The following is a 21,333-nucleotide window of genomic DNA, read 5'->3' as shown; positions in this document are numbered from 1 at the left end:
GGCTTGTTCATGATGTTTATGGCCGAGAAACTAATTTGTCATGACGAGAGTTATGTACGTCCTAATGAAACGGTCGACCAATATTCTCACAAAGACTCCACGGAAAACGCAGTCCAACTCCCAAGTAATTCACCCTGAGCGCAACACATTCCCACATGGAGGCTTCCCTTCATGGACTCACACACATAGAAAGAAAAGCACCCTGAGCCGTGCACGGCCAGTACCACGTGCCCCCAACCATGAGCTGAAGAAACAGGCAGACCAGGACATCATGTGGGCACAGGCAGTCCAGTCTCACTGTGCTTCCAAGAACAATCACTGAACACTAGAAAGCCGCTGCAGAAAAAGCGTCTAGGCGTTACAGACCCGACAATAGCCAGCACAGGGAATGGACAAGGCAGGGAGGGACATGTCCCCAGGGCCCCCACATGGCCTTGGGTGTTTGCTGATTCCTTGGAGGCCAAACAGAAAAGAAGGCCCAGAATCTGTGGGGTCAGCACAGATAGAAACTGGGCTTCAGGGCAACTGAGACAGTCCAGAACTAAGGAACCATCTCAGCTCGGGCTGCTCCAGAGGGTCAATTACTTCCCACAGTTCACAGAGCTGGAGGCTGGAGGCCTGAGATCAGGGTGCTGAGACAGGCTGGGCTCCGTGAGCAGACGGGCACCATCTGTCACCACAGGGCAGAGAGCTGTCTGGGGTCTCTTTTTCTGAAGACACTAATCCCACCCTCACCACCTCATGACTTCCCAAAGGCCTCGCTTCCTAATACATCGCATTGGGGGTGACGGCTTCAACACAGGAACTTGGGGGACACAATCCGTGACCCTCAGCTCTGGTCCCCCCACTTCCGTGTCCGTCTCACATGCACAACACAGTCATTCGTCCCCACAGCCCCTGAAGTCCTCACTCTCAAAGTCCGTCAGCTATCGCGTCTCATCTAAACGTCACCCCAATGGAGAGGGAGAGACACAAGCTGTGTCCCTGAGGAGGCAAGTCCCACTCAAACCTGTGAAACCAGACAGGGGGTGTGCTTCCCAAACACGGTGCTGGGACAGACCTAGGTGCCACCCTGTCCCTTAAGGGAGAAATAGGGAAAAAACTGGAAAGGCCACACACCCACGGGCCCACAGCCCAGCTCCGAAACCGTGCTAGACCTGAAGGCCCAGGGACATCTGCCTGCTCTGATGCTCTGCCCCCATCCCCCCCCCCCCCCCCCCGTCCTTGGGCTCTCTCCAGATCCCAGAGGAAGGGAAACCGTGGAGGATGAACCAGAAATCAGATGTCTCTCCCTCTGAGGCACCTGCTGAGTCCTGGGCTTGCACGTGCTCAGGGCAAGAGGCCAGGAAACCCACTGGCGCAGCTGCTTGCTGGGCAGAGATGCCGTGGGATGCTCACGCTGGGAGACAAAAGCTGCAGATTGGCGGTCCCCGAGGACCCCCAGGTGCTTTTGCTCACGGAGAGGTTAAAACAAGATGAGAGACAGAACGGTGTTCGCGAATTGAGGTGATCTATCCATGCTCTGTCTGCCAGAATAAAATTAAGTCTCTTCATGAGGAAAATAACAGCACGCTGGCCCCAGCATTCAAAACACAGTCTCTGCTGTTCAATCAAAAACCACCAGGCACAGCCAAGAAACAGAAGCCAATGACTGGACAGGCCACAGAAACGGACTCCCAGGTGACTCAGATAGTTAATGTATTTTAAAAAGAGATAAACGAGAGAATGTTACCAGTGAACTGGATATATGAAATAAAAAAAAGAAATCGAATCCTAACATTCCTTAGGAGCTTATAAATCCTGAGTGTGAAAAAGTACAATAATTAAAATTAATAGGCCCTGGCCGGTTGGCTCAGTGGTAGAGTGTCGGCCTGGCGTGTGGACGTCCCAGATTCAATTACCAGTCAGGGCACACAGGAGAAGCAACCATCTGCTTCTCCCCCCTTCTCTCTCTTCCCTTCCCGCAGCCATGGCTCAAATGGTTCAAGCAAAGTTGGCCCCGGGGGCTGAGGATGGCTCCATGGCCTCGCCTCAGGCGCTAAAAAAAAAAAATGGCTCCCACCCAGACAGAGCATCGCCCCCTGGTGGACTTGCCGGGTGGTTCCTGGTCCAGGTGCACGCAGAAGTCTGTCTCTCTGCCTCCCCTCCTCTCACTTAATAAAAAAAAATTAATTAATGATTCAAGAGCAAGTTGGACAAAACAAGAGCAGGAAGGACCCAGGCTGAAGCACAGAGGGAAGAACCAAGGACCTGGGACATGTGGAGAAAGGACGGGGCCCTAGGCCTGGGAACAAAGGAGCACAAACGGGGCAATATTCAAAATGATCGCAGCTGATCTTTTGCAAAAGAGACAAGGATGTCACACCCCAGATCCCAAAGGCCCACAGACCCCAGTGAGGACAAACGCGGCACTTCCCTAGCTTCCACGGGGCTGCCCGAATGGATGGATAAAGACCATTGGTTTTTTTTTTTTGTACTTTTCTGAGGCTGGAAACGGGGAGAGACAGACAGACTCCCGCATGCACCCTACCGGGAACCACCCGGCACGCCCACCAAGGGGCGACGCTCTGCGCACCAGGGGGCGATGCTTTGCCCCTCCGGGGCGTCGCCTGGGGCAGAGGCCAAGGAGCCATCCCCAGCGCCCGGGCCATCTTTGCTCCAATGGAGCCTTGCTGCGGGAGGGGAAGAGAGAGACAGAGAGGAAGGAGAGGGGGAGGGGTGGAGAAGCAGATGGGCGCCTCTCCTGTGTGCCCTGGCCGGGAATCGAACCTGGGACCTCCGCACGCCAGGCTGACGCTCTACCACTGAGCCAACCGGCCAGGGCCTAAAGACCATTGTTAACGCAGCTAGAGGTCGCGCCCAATGTCCGAGGCCTCACGTGGACCACAGGCCCCGTCAGCTGCTCCTGCCTCTTCATGCCTCGGTACTGTCATATCACCGCCCTCAAAGAGTCAGGTCCCCCTCTCTGTCCTCAACATCCGTGACCCTGACCCTCCTCTTCGACCACATTGCTGACCTACTGTCCCTCGGAATCACCCCCCTAGCAAAGATTAGGCCACAACTACCTCCGTGTTTACACCCCACCCTTCCCTCAGTCCCTGATGCCAGCCCGCCTCGTGGGCATTTACAGAACACCCTTACTTTGTGCACCACTAAGAAAGGAGAAAACGCTGCCAATGAAACTGGGATGCAAAGGCGTACAGGGCACGCCGACCTCAGCGATATGAGAGTGAGTAGGAGGCCCGTCCAAAAATTGGTGGAATGAGGGCTCCCAGCTACACTGTGAGGAAGCCGTCCTGTCCTGAGCCCCACACATGTCTTTTCCACTTGGGTGGAAATCTGGGAACCTCCAGATAGACAGATGGCCAAACAGGGAGCTGGACACACACACGTGCCAAATGTTTGTAAATTCTGAGAATCAAATCCTAAGAAGCAAGGTTTGGGGAGAGGGTCTGGAAAGGGTGGGCTCTGCCCCGGGCAGGGCAGGGGCCAATGGTGAGTTCGGGGAGGGCAGGGCTAGAGGAGAGTATCCCAGAATCCAGGCCGGGGGCAGCCTGAGTGGCAGCACTGAGGGACAAGGAGGGAAGTCCTCTTGGATCAGCCGGTCCTTAGGAGGAGACCTGAACCCAGGTGACCAGTGGAGGGGCCCAGTAGCCTGGTCCTGCCTTGTCCAGCCCTGACTCAGGCGGTCATACCCCACCTCCCCTAAACCTCGTCATCACCCCCCCCCCTTTCCCCAAAACCCAGATCCTCCGCAAACCCCTGGTGGCACCAGCTCCCCGAGGCCCCCACGTCACATCCTGTGTCATCTGCCCAAGGCCTCGCGTCACACCCTGTGTGACTGCCTGACTGCCCGTGCTCCCCGGTTCTCGTCCCCACCCATGTTCTCAACTGTCCCCACCTCAGTGTGCTGGTGTTGGAGGGCGGCTTTGGGAGTGATAGGGTGTGATGAGGTCACTTGGGTGCCCCACCATGGGATCAGGGTCCTCATGAGAGAATACACAAGAACGTGGTGTCTGCACACTGAGCAGCCTCACCAGAACCCGAGGCCTTACCAGAACCCGGCCCTGCCAGCATCCTGATCTTGGACCCCTAGCCTCCAGGACCATGAGAAGAGACCCACTGTCTAAGCCGCCGGTCTGCGGGGTCTGCTACGATGGCCAAGCTCACAGCGATGGCCTCCTGGGACACAGCAACCTCAGCTGCTTCTTATCTGACAGCCAATACTTCCCCCATCCACCCATCCTGGCAGCTAGGCTCCAACAATGTAGGTGTTCCTGCCCACCCGACCTGGAGGCACGTGGATCCACCTCCCACTCTGACCATCAACCAGTACCCACAGATGCCAAGACCCTGCGGGTCACACCCTTGCTCCAACATCCCCATGCCGGCAAAGCTCCTCCCTCACGCACGTTTACAGCTGCCTGCTGCCCGCCCACCCAACCGATGAACCGGACTGTGATGACCGGCTCTGTCTGCACATAGCACTGGGACCCACCTGGGGTTGTCCGGAACCTTCCCGAATGTCCGCGCCATGCTGGTTCCCTCCCTCATCCACTCAGTGCCTGCCCACTGAAAACTACTTGTGCCCATACTGCCCTTGGGGAGTCCAGGGCTGGGGAAGTGGTCATCTCAAACCACGCTAGGATGACAGGCATGGCCCGCCCCACAGGGAAGACCCAGGAGGCCACATCTGCGCTTCTGAGACACCAGTCCAGTAGCCGCCAGGTCCTTCGTATCTCTCTCCATATAAGCCCCTACCCTCGGGGCGCTGCTGCTGGTGGTTTGAGAGTGGACAGTGACCAACAGCACTGAGGGGCAGATGGAACCCCAGTGCTAGGCCAGAGATGCTGCTGGCCCCACCCCTCAGGTGTGACCCAGCAGCAGTGGGACCACAAGGAGATGCCTGACTGAGAGTGGCCCTCCTCAAATAAGCCAGCGGGGCAGAGACAGAGATGGAGCCCAGGTGGGTGTATGGCAGGGGTCAGGGGGTGGGGTGGGGATAGGGGTGGGGGACCAAAAGGGAGGCCACAGGAGATGCTTGTTTGGATGGAACATGCCACACCTTAATTGGTTGCACATGTGACAAAATGATATGGAACCATTACACGCTCAATGGCTGCTCATGGGCTCAGATACTGTGCCCAGTTACACCAGTGGGGCCGCCGGGAGCCGGGCAAAGGGGGTGCCAGACTCTGCTATCCTGGCAACTGGCGACAGCAGGTATGTGACCTGTTTTAATCAATTCAAAAGCAAACCTTGCTTTAAAAACATTTTTTTTTTTTGAGACAGTTGGGGAAACCGGAATACTCGCTACCTATTTGGTGGTTTAACAAATGACAATAAATGTTTTCCTTCGTCTTGGTGAGATAGTGCTGTTATGAGATGCTTGTGTTTTAAAATCTCTGCTGCCTGACCAGGCGATGGCGCAGTGGATAGAGCGTCAGACTGGGATGTGGAGGACCCAGGTTCGAGACCCTGAGGTTGCTAGCTTGAGCGTGGGCTCATCTGGTTTGAGCAAAAAGCTCACCAGCTTGGACCCAAGGTCACTGGCTCAAGCAAGGGGTTACTTGGTCTGCTGAAGGCCCGCGGTCAAGGCACATATGAGAAAGCAATCAATGAACTAAGGTGTCGCAACGAAAAACTGATGATTGATGCTTCTCACGTCTCTCCATTCCTGTCTGTCTGTCCCTATCCTTCTCTCTGACTCTCTCTCTGTCCCTGTAAAAAAAAAAAAAAAAATCTCTGCTGAAATATGTACGGATGACACTCTGCCTGGGATTTGGGGTTGGGGTCAAGGGGTACAAGCTGACCAAAGATTAAGGTGAGAACAGGATGCGGCATGCGCAATTCTTTTCTGTTGTGGAGGCTCAGAATTGTCACAGGAAGAAATTTCTTTAAAATAGTAAGAACCTGATTTCTACTTGTTGGCTTTCCTGCCCCCCCTGAGCTAGGAAGCTAGCTAGCTCTGGAGGAGTGGGTAGCTCTGCCTTCATGAGCCCCTTAGATCCCTCGCCCAATGATACTGGAGAACCCACCTGGCCCTCTAACCTCAGATACAAGCCAAATGCAAATGAGACCAAGGAACCAGGTGATGTCTCCACGAGAGGTGACCGAAGAGATGACCAACGCAGGAATCTTTCCTCCTTTATTCTGCTACTATTCTGGGGCTGCGCTGCTGACCATGCAGAGTCCCCACCTCAGGATTCATCCTGGTAATCGGGGACAGCCAATATATACCCTCAAGGAAATCCTCCTGATGTCACTTGGTCATTGTCCCTGAAGCAGCACCCAGATGATCCAGGGGCCTGGCCAGCCCTGATCCTTGCAGCCCTCAGCCATGTGGCCACAAACCCCAAATCCATTCTGCTGGGACGTTCACGTAAAAAGACCTAACCAGACACTAGAACAACTGACCACCACACTTACTACACTCCTGGGAGGACCCGATGGACAAGCCCTGGGCACAGTCCTGACGCCTGCCCACATGCTCTGCGCCCTTGGGGTCCTGTCTGCATAGCCTGCAGGCTCTTTGTCTCTGGTCACCTGCCGGCTGAAGTGCCGTCCGCTTTTTCAGTATAGACCGGGCACCAGAGCCAGCTAGAAGGGCCATTCGCTCGCTACATACCTGGCCGTGCACGTTTGCTCCTGGGACCTTGAGTGAGGCGAAGGGGGGAGGGTGCAGTCTTAGACATTTTTTGTACAAAGTGAAAATAAAGAAAAAAGGATGTATAGGATGTTTCTAGGAATCTGTGGCTGCCTCAAACAAATAAAAACATAACAAAGAACTCAAAGCAAGGCCTCTAAAAGCCCATACCAGACCCCGAGGAAAAAATACAAATTGAAAAATAAAACCCAGGCAGACAAAGGGATGGGTGCAGGGAGGCCTGGAGTCAGGGTCACGGCGGGGGGAGTGGCGATGGGGCCCCCTGACGACAGAGCCCAGTACAGAATTTATGCTCCGCCACCCACGGGCAGGATAAAGTGCCTCTTCTGTGTGTGATCAAGAGGAAACAAGGGACAGAGGGAAAGGAAATCAGGCTGTTTTTCCAAATCCCCCATCCACAATCCTCCCTCGTGACAGAAGTCCCCACAGATAGTGACGTGATCCCAGGATACTGGTGATTGGTCACCAGCCAGTGTTGATCCTATTGTGTACCTACCATGTGTGTTGTATATTGGCTAAGTGTCCACTGTGTAACTATTACAGCTGCGTCTCCACCATGCATCTAGTCCACATCCACTATGTATCTCTGCTCTCTGTCATATCTATTTTTTTAATATTAGCTTCTTTTGTTTATTTATTTATTTATATTTTTCTTAAGTAAGAAGCAGGGAGGCAGAGAGACTCCCACATGTGTCCCGATTGTGATCCACCTGGGAAGTCCCCTATGGGGCGATGCTCTGCCCATCTGGGGCCGTTATTCTGCTGCTTGGCAACTAAGCTATTTTAGCTTCTGAGACGAGGCCATGGAGCCATGAGCAGCAGCTGGGGCCAACTTGCTCTAACCATTTGAGCCATGACTGCAAGAGGGAAAGAGAAAAAGAAAGAGAGAAAGAAAGAGGGAGAAGGGGAAGAGGTGGAGAAGCAAATGGTTGCTTGTCCTGTGTGCCCTGACCAGGAATCAAACCCAGGACATCAACACGCCAGGCTGATGCTCTACCACTGAACCAACCGGCCAGGGCCTATCATATCTGTCATTTGCTTTTCTGATGTTCTTGTTTAATTAAAAAAATTAATGATTCTTTTTTTATCGCTTCATATTCATTTTGAAATATCCCCTAATTTCTGTGAGCAGTACATTATTACACATCTATGTATCTATTCTCTTCCCACTGTGTACCTCTGTATCTGTGTATATTTCCACTGTCTGTTCCACATCTACTATGTGTGTTATGTGTACTATGTATCTATTCTATATCTACTATGTCTCTGCTATGTATGTAGTCCATATCTACAATGTATCTAGTCCACATCTACTATGTGTGTTACATGTCTACTATGCATCCATTCATATCTATTATGTGCCTGCTGTGTATCAGATGCTGTTCCAGACCAGGATACACTGAATCTTTTCATTCTCTAGGTCTCTTCAAGGAGGCAGCATGGCCACCTCCAGTTTACAGGCAGAGCTGCCCAGATGGTGAAATTGTGGCAATGTCTGGACTCTGGACTCCAGGACAATTCTGTCCTTCCAAAGCCTGCCTGATCCTTAACCTCCAAGTAACGGAGCTACAGTATGAGGGTAACAGTAGGTAGGACCACACACACACACACACACACACACACACACACACACACACAGTATGAGGGTAACAGTAGGTAGGAACACACACACACACACACACACACACACACACACACACACACACACACACACACACACACACCAAAAGTCCGATGGGCCTGGCTGAGGCTCAAGTTTGTGTCCCTGTGACAGTTTTCCCTTCCGTGGGCCACTGTTGTTGTGGGGCAAAGGACAAGCAGCTGTAGGGGCGCTGTGACCACTGCTGGGCAAAGAGTAGCCCAGAGCAGAGAAAGGGGCTCGCTCAGCCCACAAAGTAGGCACTGCTACAACCTTGTAGGGCTGGGGGCTGTCGCCATGGCCATGCAGGTTCACATCGCATTTGGGCAGATGGTGAAGGAATTGTGGGGCCAGAAAATGGTGGGCCATTTTGTTTATTAAAGTCTTGTAACGGCAGATGAGCAAACAGGCAGAGAAGGCTGATTCCCTCTCGCTCAGGGCTCCCAAAGCCCCAACTCATTCTCCAGACTCTTCTAGACTCACAGCCCCCACCCCCACCCGCTTCAGCAGGGCTCCTAAAGCCCCTCTGCACTGCCTCTCTCTCTCTCTCGGCACTCTCCCACAAACACAGGCTGGGGGAATAGAACCCTTCTCCAGCAAACAACAGCAAACAACCACTCCTCCCAAGCAGGAAGGTAATCTGCTACTTGCAATCTGCCATCCTGAGGACAAGCACCCACAGCCTTCCATAGACTGCACACACCTGGCGCTGTCCCAATACAAGTGAGCAAACCTAAAACACACTTGTTTACCCAATACACCTGGTTTCACAAGAAGGGGGAAACTGAGGCATGGGGAACCTTAAGTCTATTGTCCTGGGTCCCACAGCTGGTGACCCACACAGGCCAAAGCCAGCTGAAGCTGCTTGGCTCATGGTCTCAACAGCTGTGCTAGAATGAGTGAGTGATTGACATGTTTCACAACAAGTAAATCACTATCAGAGCCTCCCCACCAAGAGGCCATCCATCCCTGCGGTTTCAGGACAAGGTGCAAGGACGGTAGGGGGAGGGGCATCAGCATGTGCACAAGGACAGGGAGGGTGCCCACCAGCCACCCCCAGTCAGAGGACTCAGCTAAGTGTATGCTCTTCAGATTTCTCAAATCATGTTTCAGATCCAAAACAGCATTAGTAACTAAGCTTAAAAAAAGCAGCCTATTTCTCTTTGAAATTTAGCTTTTTTTTTTTAAAGTGAGAGGCAGGGAGATAGGAAGACAGACTCCTGCATGTGTCCCAACCAGGATCTACTCGACAACCCCCTTCTGGGGCCAATGCTCAAATCAAACAATGTATTTTCAGTGCCTGAGGCTGCCGCTCAGACCAACAAACTTTTCTCAGCACCCGGGGGCCACCGTTTGAATCAGTCGAGCCACTGGCTACGGGAGATGAAGAGAGAGAGAAGGGAGAGGGAGGAGGAGAGAAGCAGATGGTCACTTCTCCTGTGTGCCCTGACCCCAGGAATCAAATCTGAGACATCCATATACTGGAACAACACTCTATCCACTAAGCCAGCTAGCCAGGGCCTGAAATTAAAGCTTTTGGGAAGGTTTTAAGAATTCACTGGGGGAGGGGGGAAGCCCCTAGTTGTCACCACTAAATTCAGACTCAAGGGTTTACATGGTGGTAGAGCACATGTGGCCCCCTGAGGCCATTTATCCAGCCCCCCGCCGCACTTCTGGAAGGGGCACCTCTTTCATTGGTGGTCAGTGAGAGGAGCACTGTATGTGGCGGCCCTCCAACGATCTGAGGGACAGTGAACTGGCCCCCTGTGTAAAAAGTCTGGGGACCCCTGGTGGTAGAGACTTCAAGTCCAGGAAAGATGGTATTCTACCTGCGATGGAGCAGGGCAGGCCCCGGAGCGACTCAGGATGGCCCTAAAGAAGCACCGTTTTAATGTTCTTTACAAACAAAAGTGACATCCTCATTGTGACGCTCACCTTAGGAAGTCACACGTAAGGAAGAAAAGCACACTGTGGGAGCCCTTGGCCTCCAGGAGGCGGGATGGCACCTAGGGGAAGACATCTCTTGTCCCCTGCAAAGTGAGAGGAAGCCACGGGGAGCATGCCCCGACCATTCCCACGGTCAGCTAGTCCCTGGGGTCAGAGGAAAGGGAGATGCCGAGGGCAGAGTGCCTGTCCCTCCCCCTTCTCGACTTCTCTCCCTGGGATGCCCCACTTTTCACCCCCAGTGGTGTCCGGGCTCCAGAGCTGGGAGGACTGTCCACAGCATGTCCCCCCAGAGTGATGGCCTCGCTTTCTCTACTTAGTTTTCCGGAGGGAGCCTGGCTTACAAACCGCTGTGAGTCCCTGTCACCTACATCCTGGTCCACAGGGACTGACACGAGAAGCTGATGTCCGGACGAGGCTGTCCTCAGAGAGGACAGGATGTGGCATTTAAAGCTGGAGCAGAATGTGAACCTGCAGATCAGGGAAGCGGTCAGCAGGAGAGGGCAGCTGGTCGGGGCCCCAAGGGTAGGGACGGAGAGGACAGCTGGTGGCCGTCAGGTGAGCAGGCTGACGAAGCCACACGCCAGCACTGAGGCTGCTGCGGACAGTCCCCTGACATGCACATTCTCCATGTGGCACATTCTGCAATAATTTTAGCAAAACCACCTCTGCGACTGCAAAATAAAAGCTACACCAAGCAAAAGACAGCAAGCAGCCTCTGTTTGGGAGCAAAGTGTCAGCTGTGGGCCGAGGACATCTCCTCATCTGCCTTTGGGCCACAGTCAAGAACTATACTGCAGTGTTAGGGAGGCACCAGGGCGTTAATACCTGGCAGGGATTGGAGGCGCATTGAGAAGACAGTGGTTTTAACGAGCTGGATCAATCAGGGTGTCTGTGTCGTTCCCGGGGAGGAGAGGCAGCTCCTGTTGACCTGGGTGCAGGTGCCGAGTTGTGTCCTTTCCCACAACAGGGCATCTTAGCCCACATTCAGTGCTTTGAAAACATCCTCTAAGACACTGCTGCTCCTCATGTGAAAACCGACTGAACTAGACGTGGACAACTGACATTCAACTTAATGGGGACAGGAAACAGGTCACACCCAGGTTTAGTGTCACTGAGCTCAAAGACTCACAAAGTGCACACCTAATGGGTGATGGAGACTCCTGCACAGCCCCCCCCACAAGCCCCAACCTTGCCTCTGAAGGCTGTTCTGTCCGGTGAGGTCACCCTTGTTCCGCTAACCAGCCCCTGATCCTGCCCACCAGGGCCTTTGCCATCCTGGGCTCCACACCTAGAGACTCCCCCAGCCCGTGCCTCCCACGGGGCGGGTCACTGTCCTCTGAACTCCACCTCACAGGTCAGCCCTCTGGGGGACTGTAGGACCAGCCACACCTGCCCCAGCCAGTGTTTCAGTCTTGGCTCTGTTGTGACGGCCACTTAAGTTAATTACGACTTGGAACTTTAAATGACCTATCCGTGTGTATCTGCTAATGAACAAGGGGTCACTGCTCTCTCCGCTGCTGCCCAGCCCAGCCCAGCCCAGCATCCAGGGGCCGCCGGCCTTGTTCGTGGAACGAAGGAAAGGCGGGGCTCTAGGAAGGAGAACTTCTCAGAATGCCACACTGAGAAAAACCTCTTCCCCAGCTGCCTTATGCTGCAATGTTGCACCAGCTTCCTAATGTACTGTCCCAGCAACTTGTGTGTGTGTGTATGTGTGGGGGTAATCACTCCTTGTTCTGTGACGGGAGAGAAAGAAGTTTCCAGGTGGCCCCGAGCTGTGTGGCTCCAGAACTGGACCTCCTCCAACAGGGCCTCGCCCAGAGCCCCAATCACTACACAGATCAAGGTGGTATGTGATTAAGTTCAAAGCTGCAAACGTCTGTTATTTGGTCAATTAGGGAGCAGAGCTGTCTGAATCAGGAGTCTTTCTCGGAAGCCGGGGACGGGACATCTGCAGTTTCCATCACCGGCCTCAGCACTGGTTGTTTTGGTTTTGCTTGGATGGTTCAGGAGTTGAAAAACCTGATTTGGTAATAAACTGGCCAGAGGCTTGGGGGGGGGGGGGAGTTGGTTTCACAGGCTGAATCGCCAACCACCTCTCAGTCACGGCCCATCCCCCTTCTCCGAAAGGCTCAGAGGGCAGCACGGCTCCTACAGTCCTGACCACCACCGCTTGGAGCCTGTCCCACCGCACACACCTGTCCCGTGGTGCACACCCATCCCCTGCCGCGCACACAGAGCCAGGCCGGCACACTGCCCCCTCCCCACACAGACACAGTTCCAGAGGCTGCTCCAGTCTGAGGCAAGGGTGCTGCCCAAGCTGACCCTTAGCACACCTCACCTCACATTCATGTTTTCCCAGAACAGTTTTTCTTGAAATGAACCATCTCCCAAAAGATGGTTTCTTCTCAGTGGGACGTCCAGCTCCCCACCCCAGCGCAGAGAGCACCCCCCAGGTGGGACCAGCAGCCTCCCCTCCTTCCTGTAAGCTGGGGCTCCACCTGGTTCTACCACTGTTTGTTCTCAAGGGGATTTCCCCCCATAGGAAAACATAGGGTGGGGGTGTGACGCTAAAGTGACTGGGCAAACTGGGGGAGATTGGACACAGACAAGCGAGAAGTCACCAGGCGGCTGCTGCTAGGCAGAACTGCAGGACAGGTGCAGTTCTGGGGGTCGACATGACTGCAGCCAGTTCCTGCCGCTGACACTGCCAGGCGAGGAGGGGACCAACCAGCCTGCCTGCACAGAGTCGTCCTCGCCAAGTGCAAGTGCCGTCCAGGAAGCTGCTCCACACAAGTCCCTTCCTTCCCAGTGGGTTTTTGCAAATGACCCGACCACAGACTTGGACAACACTCACCGGAAATGGAAGAAGGAAAAGAACCGTCCCCACCCAACGCCCGACACCCATACCGACACCAGGATGACGCTCCTCACCCTCCGCCCCAGAGTCAACACCTCGGGCACCAGCTGCTTCCTCCCGCGGTCACCAGGGGTGCAGACGGAGCAGCTTAGAGCTTAGGTCAGTACACAGGGCACACAGCCTGTCACTAAAACCAGCCAGGACAACTCAACAACAGGACAGCCGGTGGCCAACCAGTTCTTCAGAGAAGACACCCACGTGGCCAGTGAGCACAGGACAAAACGCTCAGCATCACTGATCACCAGGGAAACATGGGCTCACATCCACCATGACAGTCACTGCTGAGACAACACTGCTGGCAGGAATGTAAAATGGTACAGACGGGATGGGAAACTGGTATTCCTCAAAAATCTGAGAACGGAACGACCACACAATCCAGCAACTCCACTTCTGGGCACATCCTCTCACGAGTTGAGAGCAGGGACTGAGGATGTGTGCCCCCCCATGTTCACAGCAGCACCAACCACAACAGCCAAGTATCCATTGATGGGTGGATGGATGGACACATACAGTGTGGTGTGTTTGCACATGGGAATATCACTCGGCCTTAAAAAGGAAGGAAATTCTGACAGATGTTGCCATGTGGATGGACCTGCAGGACATTGTGCTCTGTGACATGAGCCAGACACAGAGGACAAATGCTGCGGGACCCACTCACAGGGGTCTCTGGAGGGGTCAGGTCCATAGAGACAGAGATCAGACGGTGGTGCGGGGGCCAGGGGAGAAAGTCAAGGTTAGTATTTAACCAAGACAGTTCCAGTTTGGGAAGACAGAAAGTTCCAAACACTCAGCGCTCAGGCCACACCCCCTTTAAGTCGGTGAGGTCCTCTTTGGTCACACACCGTCCACTATGAATCCTAAGTTGAGAGGTGGGCTCAGGGGTTCGTGGGGTACCCTGTGTCCCAACAGACAAGTACCCCAGACCTACTGACGGGTCTCTCTATTTCAGATAGTTTTAAATGATAAAAAATGTATTTATTTCTTTGATCTGACAAAATTGTTCTTCTGGGAGTCTGCACCAAAAAAACAAAACAGGTCCAGGACTTCCTACTAGGGAAGGCTGTCCGCAGGATGTCGGCGAGGGGACACGCTGCCCCTGGGGGCGTGCGACAGGTCAGCCAGTTTAAGGACCCACCACCCAGGACAGAATCCTGAACCATTTGCTAGTACTCGGGAAGGATGTTCTATAACCCATGTTAGCATTTCTGTAGTGTTAACAAGCGCACAGGGCCAGCATTGATGTTAAACCGGGCCGCTCTCTAGGGAGCATCACAAAGGCCAATTAATATTTCTTTCCTAACGGTTTCCTGCTTGTCTCCAATTTCCCGTTGTCAACATGTGTTGCTTTTACAACCAGAAATGCTGCTTTAAATGCAAAATGCCAGGTCCTTTCTATCTGGTGCTGCCGTCACCTCCAGTCATCGTCACCCCTGTTCCTCCTGGGACCCTGAGCAACGATGCTTCTCGTGACACCCGGGGCTGGCCCGAGGCTCCGCAGCCCGACCCAGATAGCGGTGGCGGTGACTGACATCCACCCGGGCCTGCGCACGCTCGGCAAGGACCTCTAGAGGCATGCTGGTGTGAGGAGCCCTGCGCCACCACTTGTGACAAAGGGACACCTTCACTGAATGATGTCCAGGAAATGCCCAGCAAAAACACATCTGAGATCAAAGCAGATGGCCCCACCCTCACAGAGGCCCCTGTCGGGGTGGGGGTGGTCATACAGCCTGTGAGCTGGGGAGAGAATGAATGGGGGTGAGCCTTCATGTTAGGAGTGGCCCGTCCTGCAGAGGCTCCAGGGAAAGAGGGAGGAGGGAGAGGGAGGAAAGACATGGTGGGCAGTCCTCCTGGCCTGAGCTGTCCTGCAGAGGTAGGGTTCCAGCAGTGAGGGGCCTCCTGACCAGAGAGAAGCCAAGGGATGGGGGGGAGGGGCAGGAGCAGAGGTGATGGGAGGCACGGTGGGAGTCATGGCCCAGTGGGGCTGTTGACAGGCTCCTACAGCCTGCGGGGGGAGGGGGGGTCATCAGGTAAGGGAGGCGGAGCCTGGGCCAGGTGGCTGAAGAAGCTGCTAAGTGACCTTCCTGAGGTCACACGCCAGGGGAGCAACAGAAACGAAACTTGAACTCAGCTGCACCTAAGGCAGAGTCCCCCCCGTACCCCTCTACCTCCCCACCCCCGTCACCACCACAGTCACTGCAGTTGCCCCCGTGCAGAGTGGTTAGAGAAAGCCACTATTCACCATGGCCCGTAACTCTCAGAACAAAGGACTCCTTCACACCATGTGTCCAGGCAGCCAACACGTGCCAGTCACAACACAGCCTGTCCCTCAGGCCTGTGCTGGTGGCCCCCTCTAGGCCAGTCCTCCAGGCCACGGGTGCCTCAGCACCAAGGGGCCTGGGTGGAGTGGGGCTCCCCGCCCTGCTTCCAAGGGTCAGATGTGCTCCCTTACTAGGTCATTCCCAACCACCCTCTCCCATTGGTCAAAAGGCGGCAAAACCTCCCCCATCACCAAAATGCCCAGTTTCAGAAGAAAAACCACCTCAAAGTTATTCACATTCTTTTCACAATAAATCTTCTGGGTGACCTAATACACACTGCTCAGAGGATCTTGTTACACTGCTTTGGGGTATATGACACCTAAATGTCCTGGATGCTGGGATAAGACCAACATAACTTCCCCCAAATAAGGGCTTTGTTAGGGTCCCTCTGGGCAAAGGTGGCATGTGAGCAGCACAGAAGCTGCAGGAACCACCTGGCAGCTCAGGACACCGTCCTGGGTGCTGGGCTCTGCCCGCTGTTGACATGGGGGGCATGGGACAAAGCCATCACCCTGGAAGCCATGAGGTTGCACGGTCTGGTCTGTCTCCTGCACGCACAGAACTTTTCCGTCTATCACTCTGACTCCCCAGGGCCACGTCCAGTCCAGAGGCTCCACTCACGGAGTGTGCCCTGCACAGGTGAACCGTATTTTTTTATGCCGTATTTTCCCTGTAGCTCTCCTAGGCTCAGACACAGAAATACTCACCATTATGTTACAGCTGCTTACAGGATTCAGCACTGTGACTGGCCATGCTGGTCTGCAGCCCAGGTGTGCAGCGGCTGTAACATCTGGGTGATGTGTGTGCCTCTGTGAAGCTCGCATGATGCAATCACCCAACAGAGCGTTACCCTAGCTAAGTGTCGCTTAGGAAGGAGTCTTACTGGTCTGCTAAGATGCTCTGTATGACAATCACCGATGCCCTACCTCCCCCGGGCTGTAGGGCAGGAGTGGTTATTTGAATAAAAATTATAGCTAATAAAAAACAACAACTGTATGACTTAAAATACATAAGACAGCATCTGTGGGCACAAACCTGCCCCCGGGCTCCAGGTGGCTAGGACTTCTTGGTGACAAGTGGTGTTTTGCGCATTTGCACGAAAATACTGAGTCATCATACATTTCACGTATCTCTAAAAAACTACAACACAACACAAAATTCAGGTAGCACATACCGACAACAAGGACCTTGATGACAGACCAGTTTAAGTGTAACTATTGCCTCAAAGCACATTTAAAACCCTGGCTGGTTGGCTCAGTGATAGAGTGTCAGCCAGGCGTGTGGATGTCCTGGGTTCGATTCCCAGTCAGGGCACACAGAAGCGCCCATCTGCTTCTCCACCCTTCCCCCTCTCCTTTCTCTTTCTCTCTCTCTTCTTCTCCCTCAGCCATGGCTCCATTGGAGCAAGTTGGCTCCAGATGCTGAGAATGGCTCCATGGCCTCTGCTTCAAAGGCTAAGAAGAGCTTGTTTGAGCAATGGAGCAACGCCCCAGGTGGGCAGAGCATCACTCCTTAGTGGGCTTGCTGTGTGGATCCCAGTCAGGATGCATGCAGGAATCCGTCTCTGCCTCCCCTCCTCTCATTGAATTAAAAAAAAAAAAAAAGTATATTTAAGATTAGTCACTGCACGACAAAAAAACTCAAAATGTTCTGAAGTTCTGCAGGATTCAAATGAAAGAAACGGATGGAGATGCTTCCCCCAAATGTGAAAACCTATCTTAAAAATGTATGTGACATGACAACACTGATCTGTGAGCCTGGGGTTTAAAAATGATTTTCTAAACAGCCAAAAAAAAAAAAGTAAAACTTTGACAAGTCTATTGGAAGAAAACAGAGGTAATTATCTTTGAGGTTTCTCTACAGAAAATATTGCAACATTGTCACATGAGACAGCAGTGTGTTAGCAGCTAGAAAATACGGGGGAGAAAGTATCACAGGATCATCTAATGATGAGTTCCACTATGATGATTTTTCCCAGATTTTGTGATGCCTGTTGTTCCTTAAAATTTTACAATTCATCTTGGCTTGTATTCTCACTGTAAAGATATAACCACAGTCATGTCTTAGAAACAGTAGACGAGTATAAGAAAGTTAAAGGGGAACACCAGGCTACCTCACACCCCAACGTGAACCAGAGCAGGTGCACACGGGATCAAAGTTACAGGAACAGAAATCTTTTCTTGTTATTTTTCAATCATGTAAATACAGTGTGTCCGTAAAGTCATGGTGCACTTTTGACTGGTCACAGGAAAGCAACAAAAGATGTTAGAAATGTGAAATCTGCACCAAATAAAAGGAAAACCCTCCCAGTTTCTGTAGGATGAGGTGGCAGCATGTGTGCATGCGCAGATGATGATGTAACACTGTGTATACAGCAGAGCAGCCCACGACCATGCCAGTCAAGATGTGGATGGTACAGAGGAAAGTTCAGTGTGTTCTGTGGCTCGCTAAATTTGAATCCATGACCAAAGTGCAATGTGAATATCAGCACGTTTATAACGAAGCGCCACCACATAGGAATAACATTACTCGGTGGTATAAGCAGTTGAAGGAAACCAGCAGTTTGGTGGAGAAACCCTGTTCTGGTAGGCCATCAGTCAGTGACGAGTCTGTAGAGGATATACGGACTAGCTACCTAAGGAGCCCTAAAAAAATCTGTGCATGAGCCCACATCGAACTGCACTGAATAGGTATGAAACTGGGAGAGTTTTCCTTTTATTTGGTGATTTCACATTTCTATCGTCTTTTGTTGCTTTCCTGTGACCGGTCAAAAGTGCACCATGACTTTACAGACACACTGTATTTTACACAACCTATTTAAAAAAGGATGGGGAAAATACACTAAAACTGAACACAAACAGAAACCCCGGTTAACTGCTACATTGTAAGACAGCCACCATGACAATAAGCGCCCATGTTGACGCCCGGACCACCGACCCAGCGCACCTGCACAGACTACAGTCTTAGGACAAAGGAACCCAGAGAGACCCTGCTGTCCCTGCATGGCAGGCAGCTCTGAACCTGCTCTGTCCCTGTTAGAGTGACAGCTGTGAGCAGGCAGACAACGGGCCGGGGAACCCAGATGAGGAGGAAGGAGAAGGAGGAGAAGGAGGAGAAGGAGAAGGAGAAGGAGAAGGAGAAGGAGAAGGAGAAAGAGAAGGAGATGGGGGCGCAGGAAGGAGCTCAGGCAGCCAGGACCCTGATCTCCCAGGTCCCTTCTCCCCTGGAGGCACCAGCTCCTAGGAGGCGCCCACCAGGAAGCCAGCATGCACACGTGGCCATGGAGGATGTCACACGGGAAAATGAGTGACACTCGGAAAAGAACGGGAATGTCAGGCACACGTGGGATGCAGCCCACAGACGGTGCATGATGAACCTGCACACCTGAAGCCTGTGTAACGTCATTAACCAGTGTCCCCTGATAAGTTTAATATGTGTTTTTAAAAACTGCATGGGAGCAGCTTCAAGAGGCTCCGCTTTTCAAATATGGGAGAGTGTGAGACTCAGAATCAGCAACGACAGAAATGGGTTTTCATAAACTCAGTTCAAGAATCCTCAGTCTATACAGAATGCTGTGTTTCTAGACACGGGGGGAGAAGGGGTGGCCCTCCCCTACAGCACACACTAACTGGTAAAGGGGGGTGGTAGTAGAAATAGCCATGGCCACATTGGCACATTGGTGATCTGGGGTCTGGCACACTCACCAGGAAGTGCGGAACTGCAGTGGCCACTGACCTCAGCCTGGTTCTGCAGTTGAAGCAAAATCTCTTGCTGGCACTGGCTTTGAACATCTCCAGATAACAAAGTATTTTGAAAAAAATACAATAAACAAAAGCATGTTTAGCAAGGCGGGGGTGGGGTGGGGCAGGCACTGTGGCGAAAAGTTGGGGTTTTGGCTCTGTCGCTGGCCGGTGTGGGGACCACAGGTAGGAAGGACCCAATCACCTCCCTCTGAGCCAGGTTCTGACAGTCCGAGAACATGCTGTGCCAAGTGCCATCACAAATGTGCCTGGAGTCCCATCAGGTTGGGCTTTCTGCGTGAGCATCACCCACGTCAGCCCAGGCGTGGGCTACCCCTGCCCGGCGGCCGATAAAAACCTCAAAGGTGTGAGGCTACAGGGCAAGACTGTGTCCTCTTCTTCCCTGCACAGAGTTGCACAAAATGCTGAAATTCCACCAGGACGTTTCTGTTAAAACACTATCTGAGGAAGCTCAGTTTTATGACACAAAAAGAAAGGTAGGGCAGACCCCAGGGGCCTTTCCTGACACCCTCCCACCCCCATGTTGCTCTGGTGACTCTGAGCTCACCATTCCCTGTGTGTCTGTTCCTGCCTTCCTGCCACACTGTTCCCCACTGTGCCATAGTGCCCACCCTGAGCTGGTTCTGACACACGGAGAGGAACCCTCTGCACCCTCGCCCCTCGCCCTGCACAGCCACGCTGAGCTCCCCCACACCGGCTGCCTGGCATCTCTGTCCTCCCAGGGAGCCCAACTCGGATCCATGCTTTCAGGAGAGTGACAGGTGAAAGACAAACCCAGGTAAAAGGTTACTGAACCCAGTGTGACAACCTGAAATGGAACTTCACATGCAACCCATCAACAGAGGAGACAGGAACGTGAGAGCAGATGAATGGGGAAGGTGGGCTTTGCGGAAGACAAGGGGCTGCAGGGACAGCGCTGTCCGGGGAGTGACACTGTCCCTTCACCTATGTCTTCTGCCCAAAAGCTGCTCCTAATTTGGCTGAAGTGCATGGTATCAAACATCCCAGGTGCTACTCTGAAGGGGAAAGCCAGAGTCCTTTGGGAAGGGTGTCATTTTCTGAGCTGTGGTGACCCACTGAATAGAACTTGGTGTCCACATCACCTCCTTCTCCAATAAAGGAATCCATCTCCTGGGGACAGCTGGAGGAGTGCGTGCCAGCTCTCAAGACCCCTGTGAGCATCTGTCCCCAAGGCTGCCTTTGGGGACGTCATGCTGGCATTTGCCCAGGGCTTCTTTTCTTTCCCAGGCATTGGACATTCCCAGAATCCACTGTCCATATCACGGAACCCATCCCTCGGACGGCAGGTAACAGTTTCTGTGCACATCCACCTTCCTTCCTGGCCATGGGGATGGAGCAACATCAGTCACTCCCTTCAGTCGAAGGCAGTCAGGAGGCAGCTCGAAAACCTATTTTGCCCAGCACATCCTGACCCACTGCTCGGCGGCCCAAAGTTCCTGTGTGTGAGTGTGCCTCGTAACATGCTGCAAGGATCCCTCTTGCTCAGATACATCTATAGCGCAGGAGGAAGCATCTGGTCAGGGTGCAGCTGCCCACAGAGACCCTCCTGGCAGCCTGGACATCCACCCTAGGTAGCTGTGTGGAACCCTAACTAGAACCACCACACCAGGTCTCCTGTCTAAACATTACCACGAACAGAATCACGGACTCACAGGGGCAACTCCATGCACAGGCAGGCACCGACCAGGACAGAACTGCGGAAGGCTGACTGTCACCCTGCCCCTTGCCATCTCCTCAAACTAAGAACAGAAGCGTGGTGTGTCCCAGAAAGCACCAAGGCTGAGGGGACGGAGGGAAGGCCTTGTCTGGTGCGGAGACACGTAGCTCGGGCCCAAGGACTGGGCACGGCCGGCTCCCTCCCACCCCCAATGCCACTTGGATGGGACCCTGAGACATAAAGAGGATGCTGGGGGAACACTAAGGAAATCTGAACAGAGGACTTCAGCTGACAACAATGTATCCATGTTCACTCATTCATTAAAATAAACACACTAGCACAGTAATTGGCAAACCACTGGCTGAGAGCCACATGCAACCTAACAGCATGAGATGTTTTTAGCAAA

General features: G+C 53.2%; 1 protein-coding gene across 2 annotated transcripts in view; it reads right to left on the bottom strand.

Annotated features, from left to right (window-relative positions):
* Positions 1–21,333, bottom strand: part of PRKCZ (protein kinase C zeta) — an 83,422-nt gene that overhangs the window by 34,161 nt on the left and 27,928 nt on the right. Inside the window, exon 5 of one of the 2 annotated variants that reach the window (XM_066374823.1) lies at positions 19,193–19,279. The exons of the other annotated variant lie outside the window; for it this stretch is intronic. Within the exon in view, the coding sequence (XP_066230920.1) occupies positions 19,193–19,279 (87 nt within the window). The remainder of the gene's footprint in view (positions 1–19,192; positions 19,280–21,333) is intronic. 2 annotated transcript variants of the gene reach the window in all.

The sequence above is a fragment of the Saccopteryx leptura genome, chromosome 3, assembly GCF_036850995.1.
Source record: "Saccopteryx leptura isolate mSacLep1 chromosome 3, mSacLep1_pri_phased_curated, whole genome shotgun sequence".
NCBI lineage: Eukaryota > Metazoa > Chordata > Mammalia > Chiroptera > Emballonuridae > Saccopteryx > Saccopteryx leptura.
The sequence above is the reverse complement of the archived record's forward strand: the minus strand, read 5'-3'. Positions and strand labels throughout refer to the sequence as shown.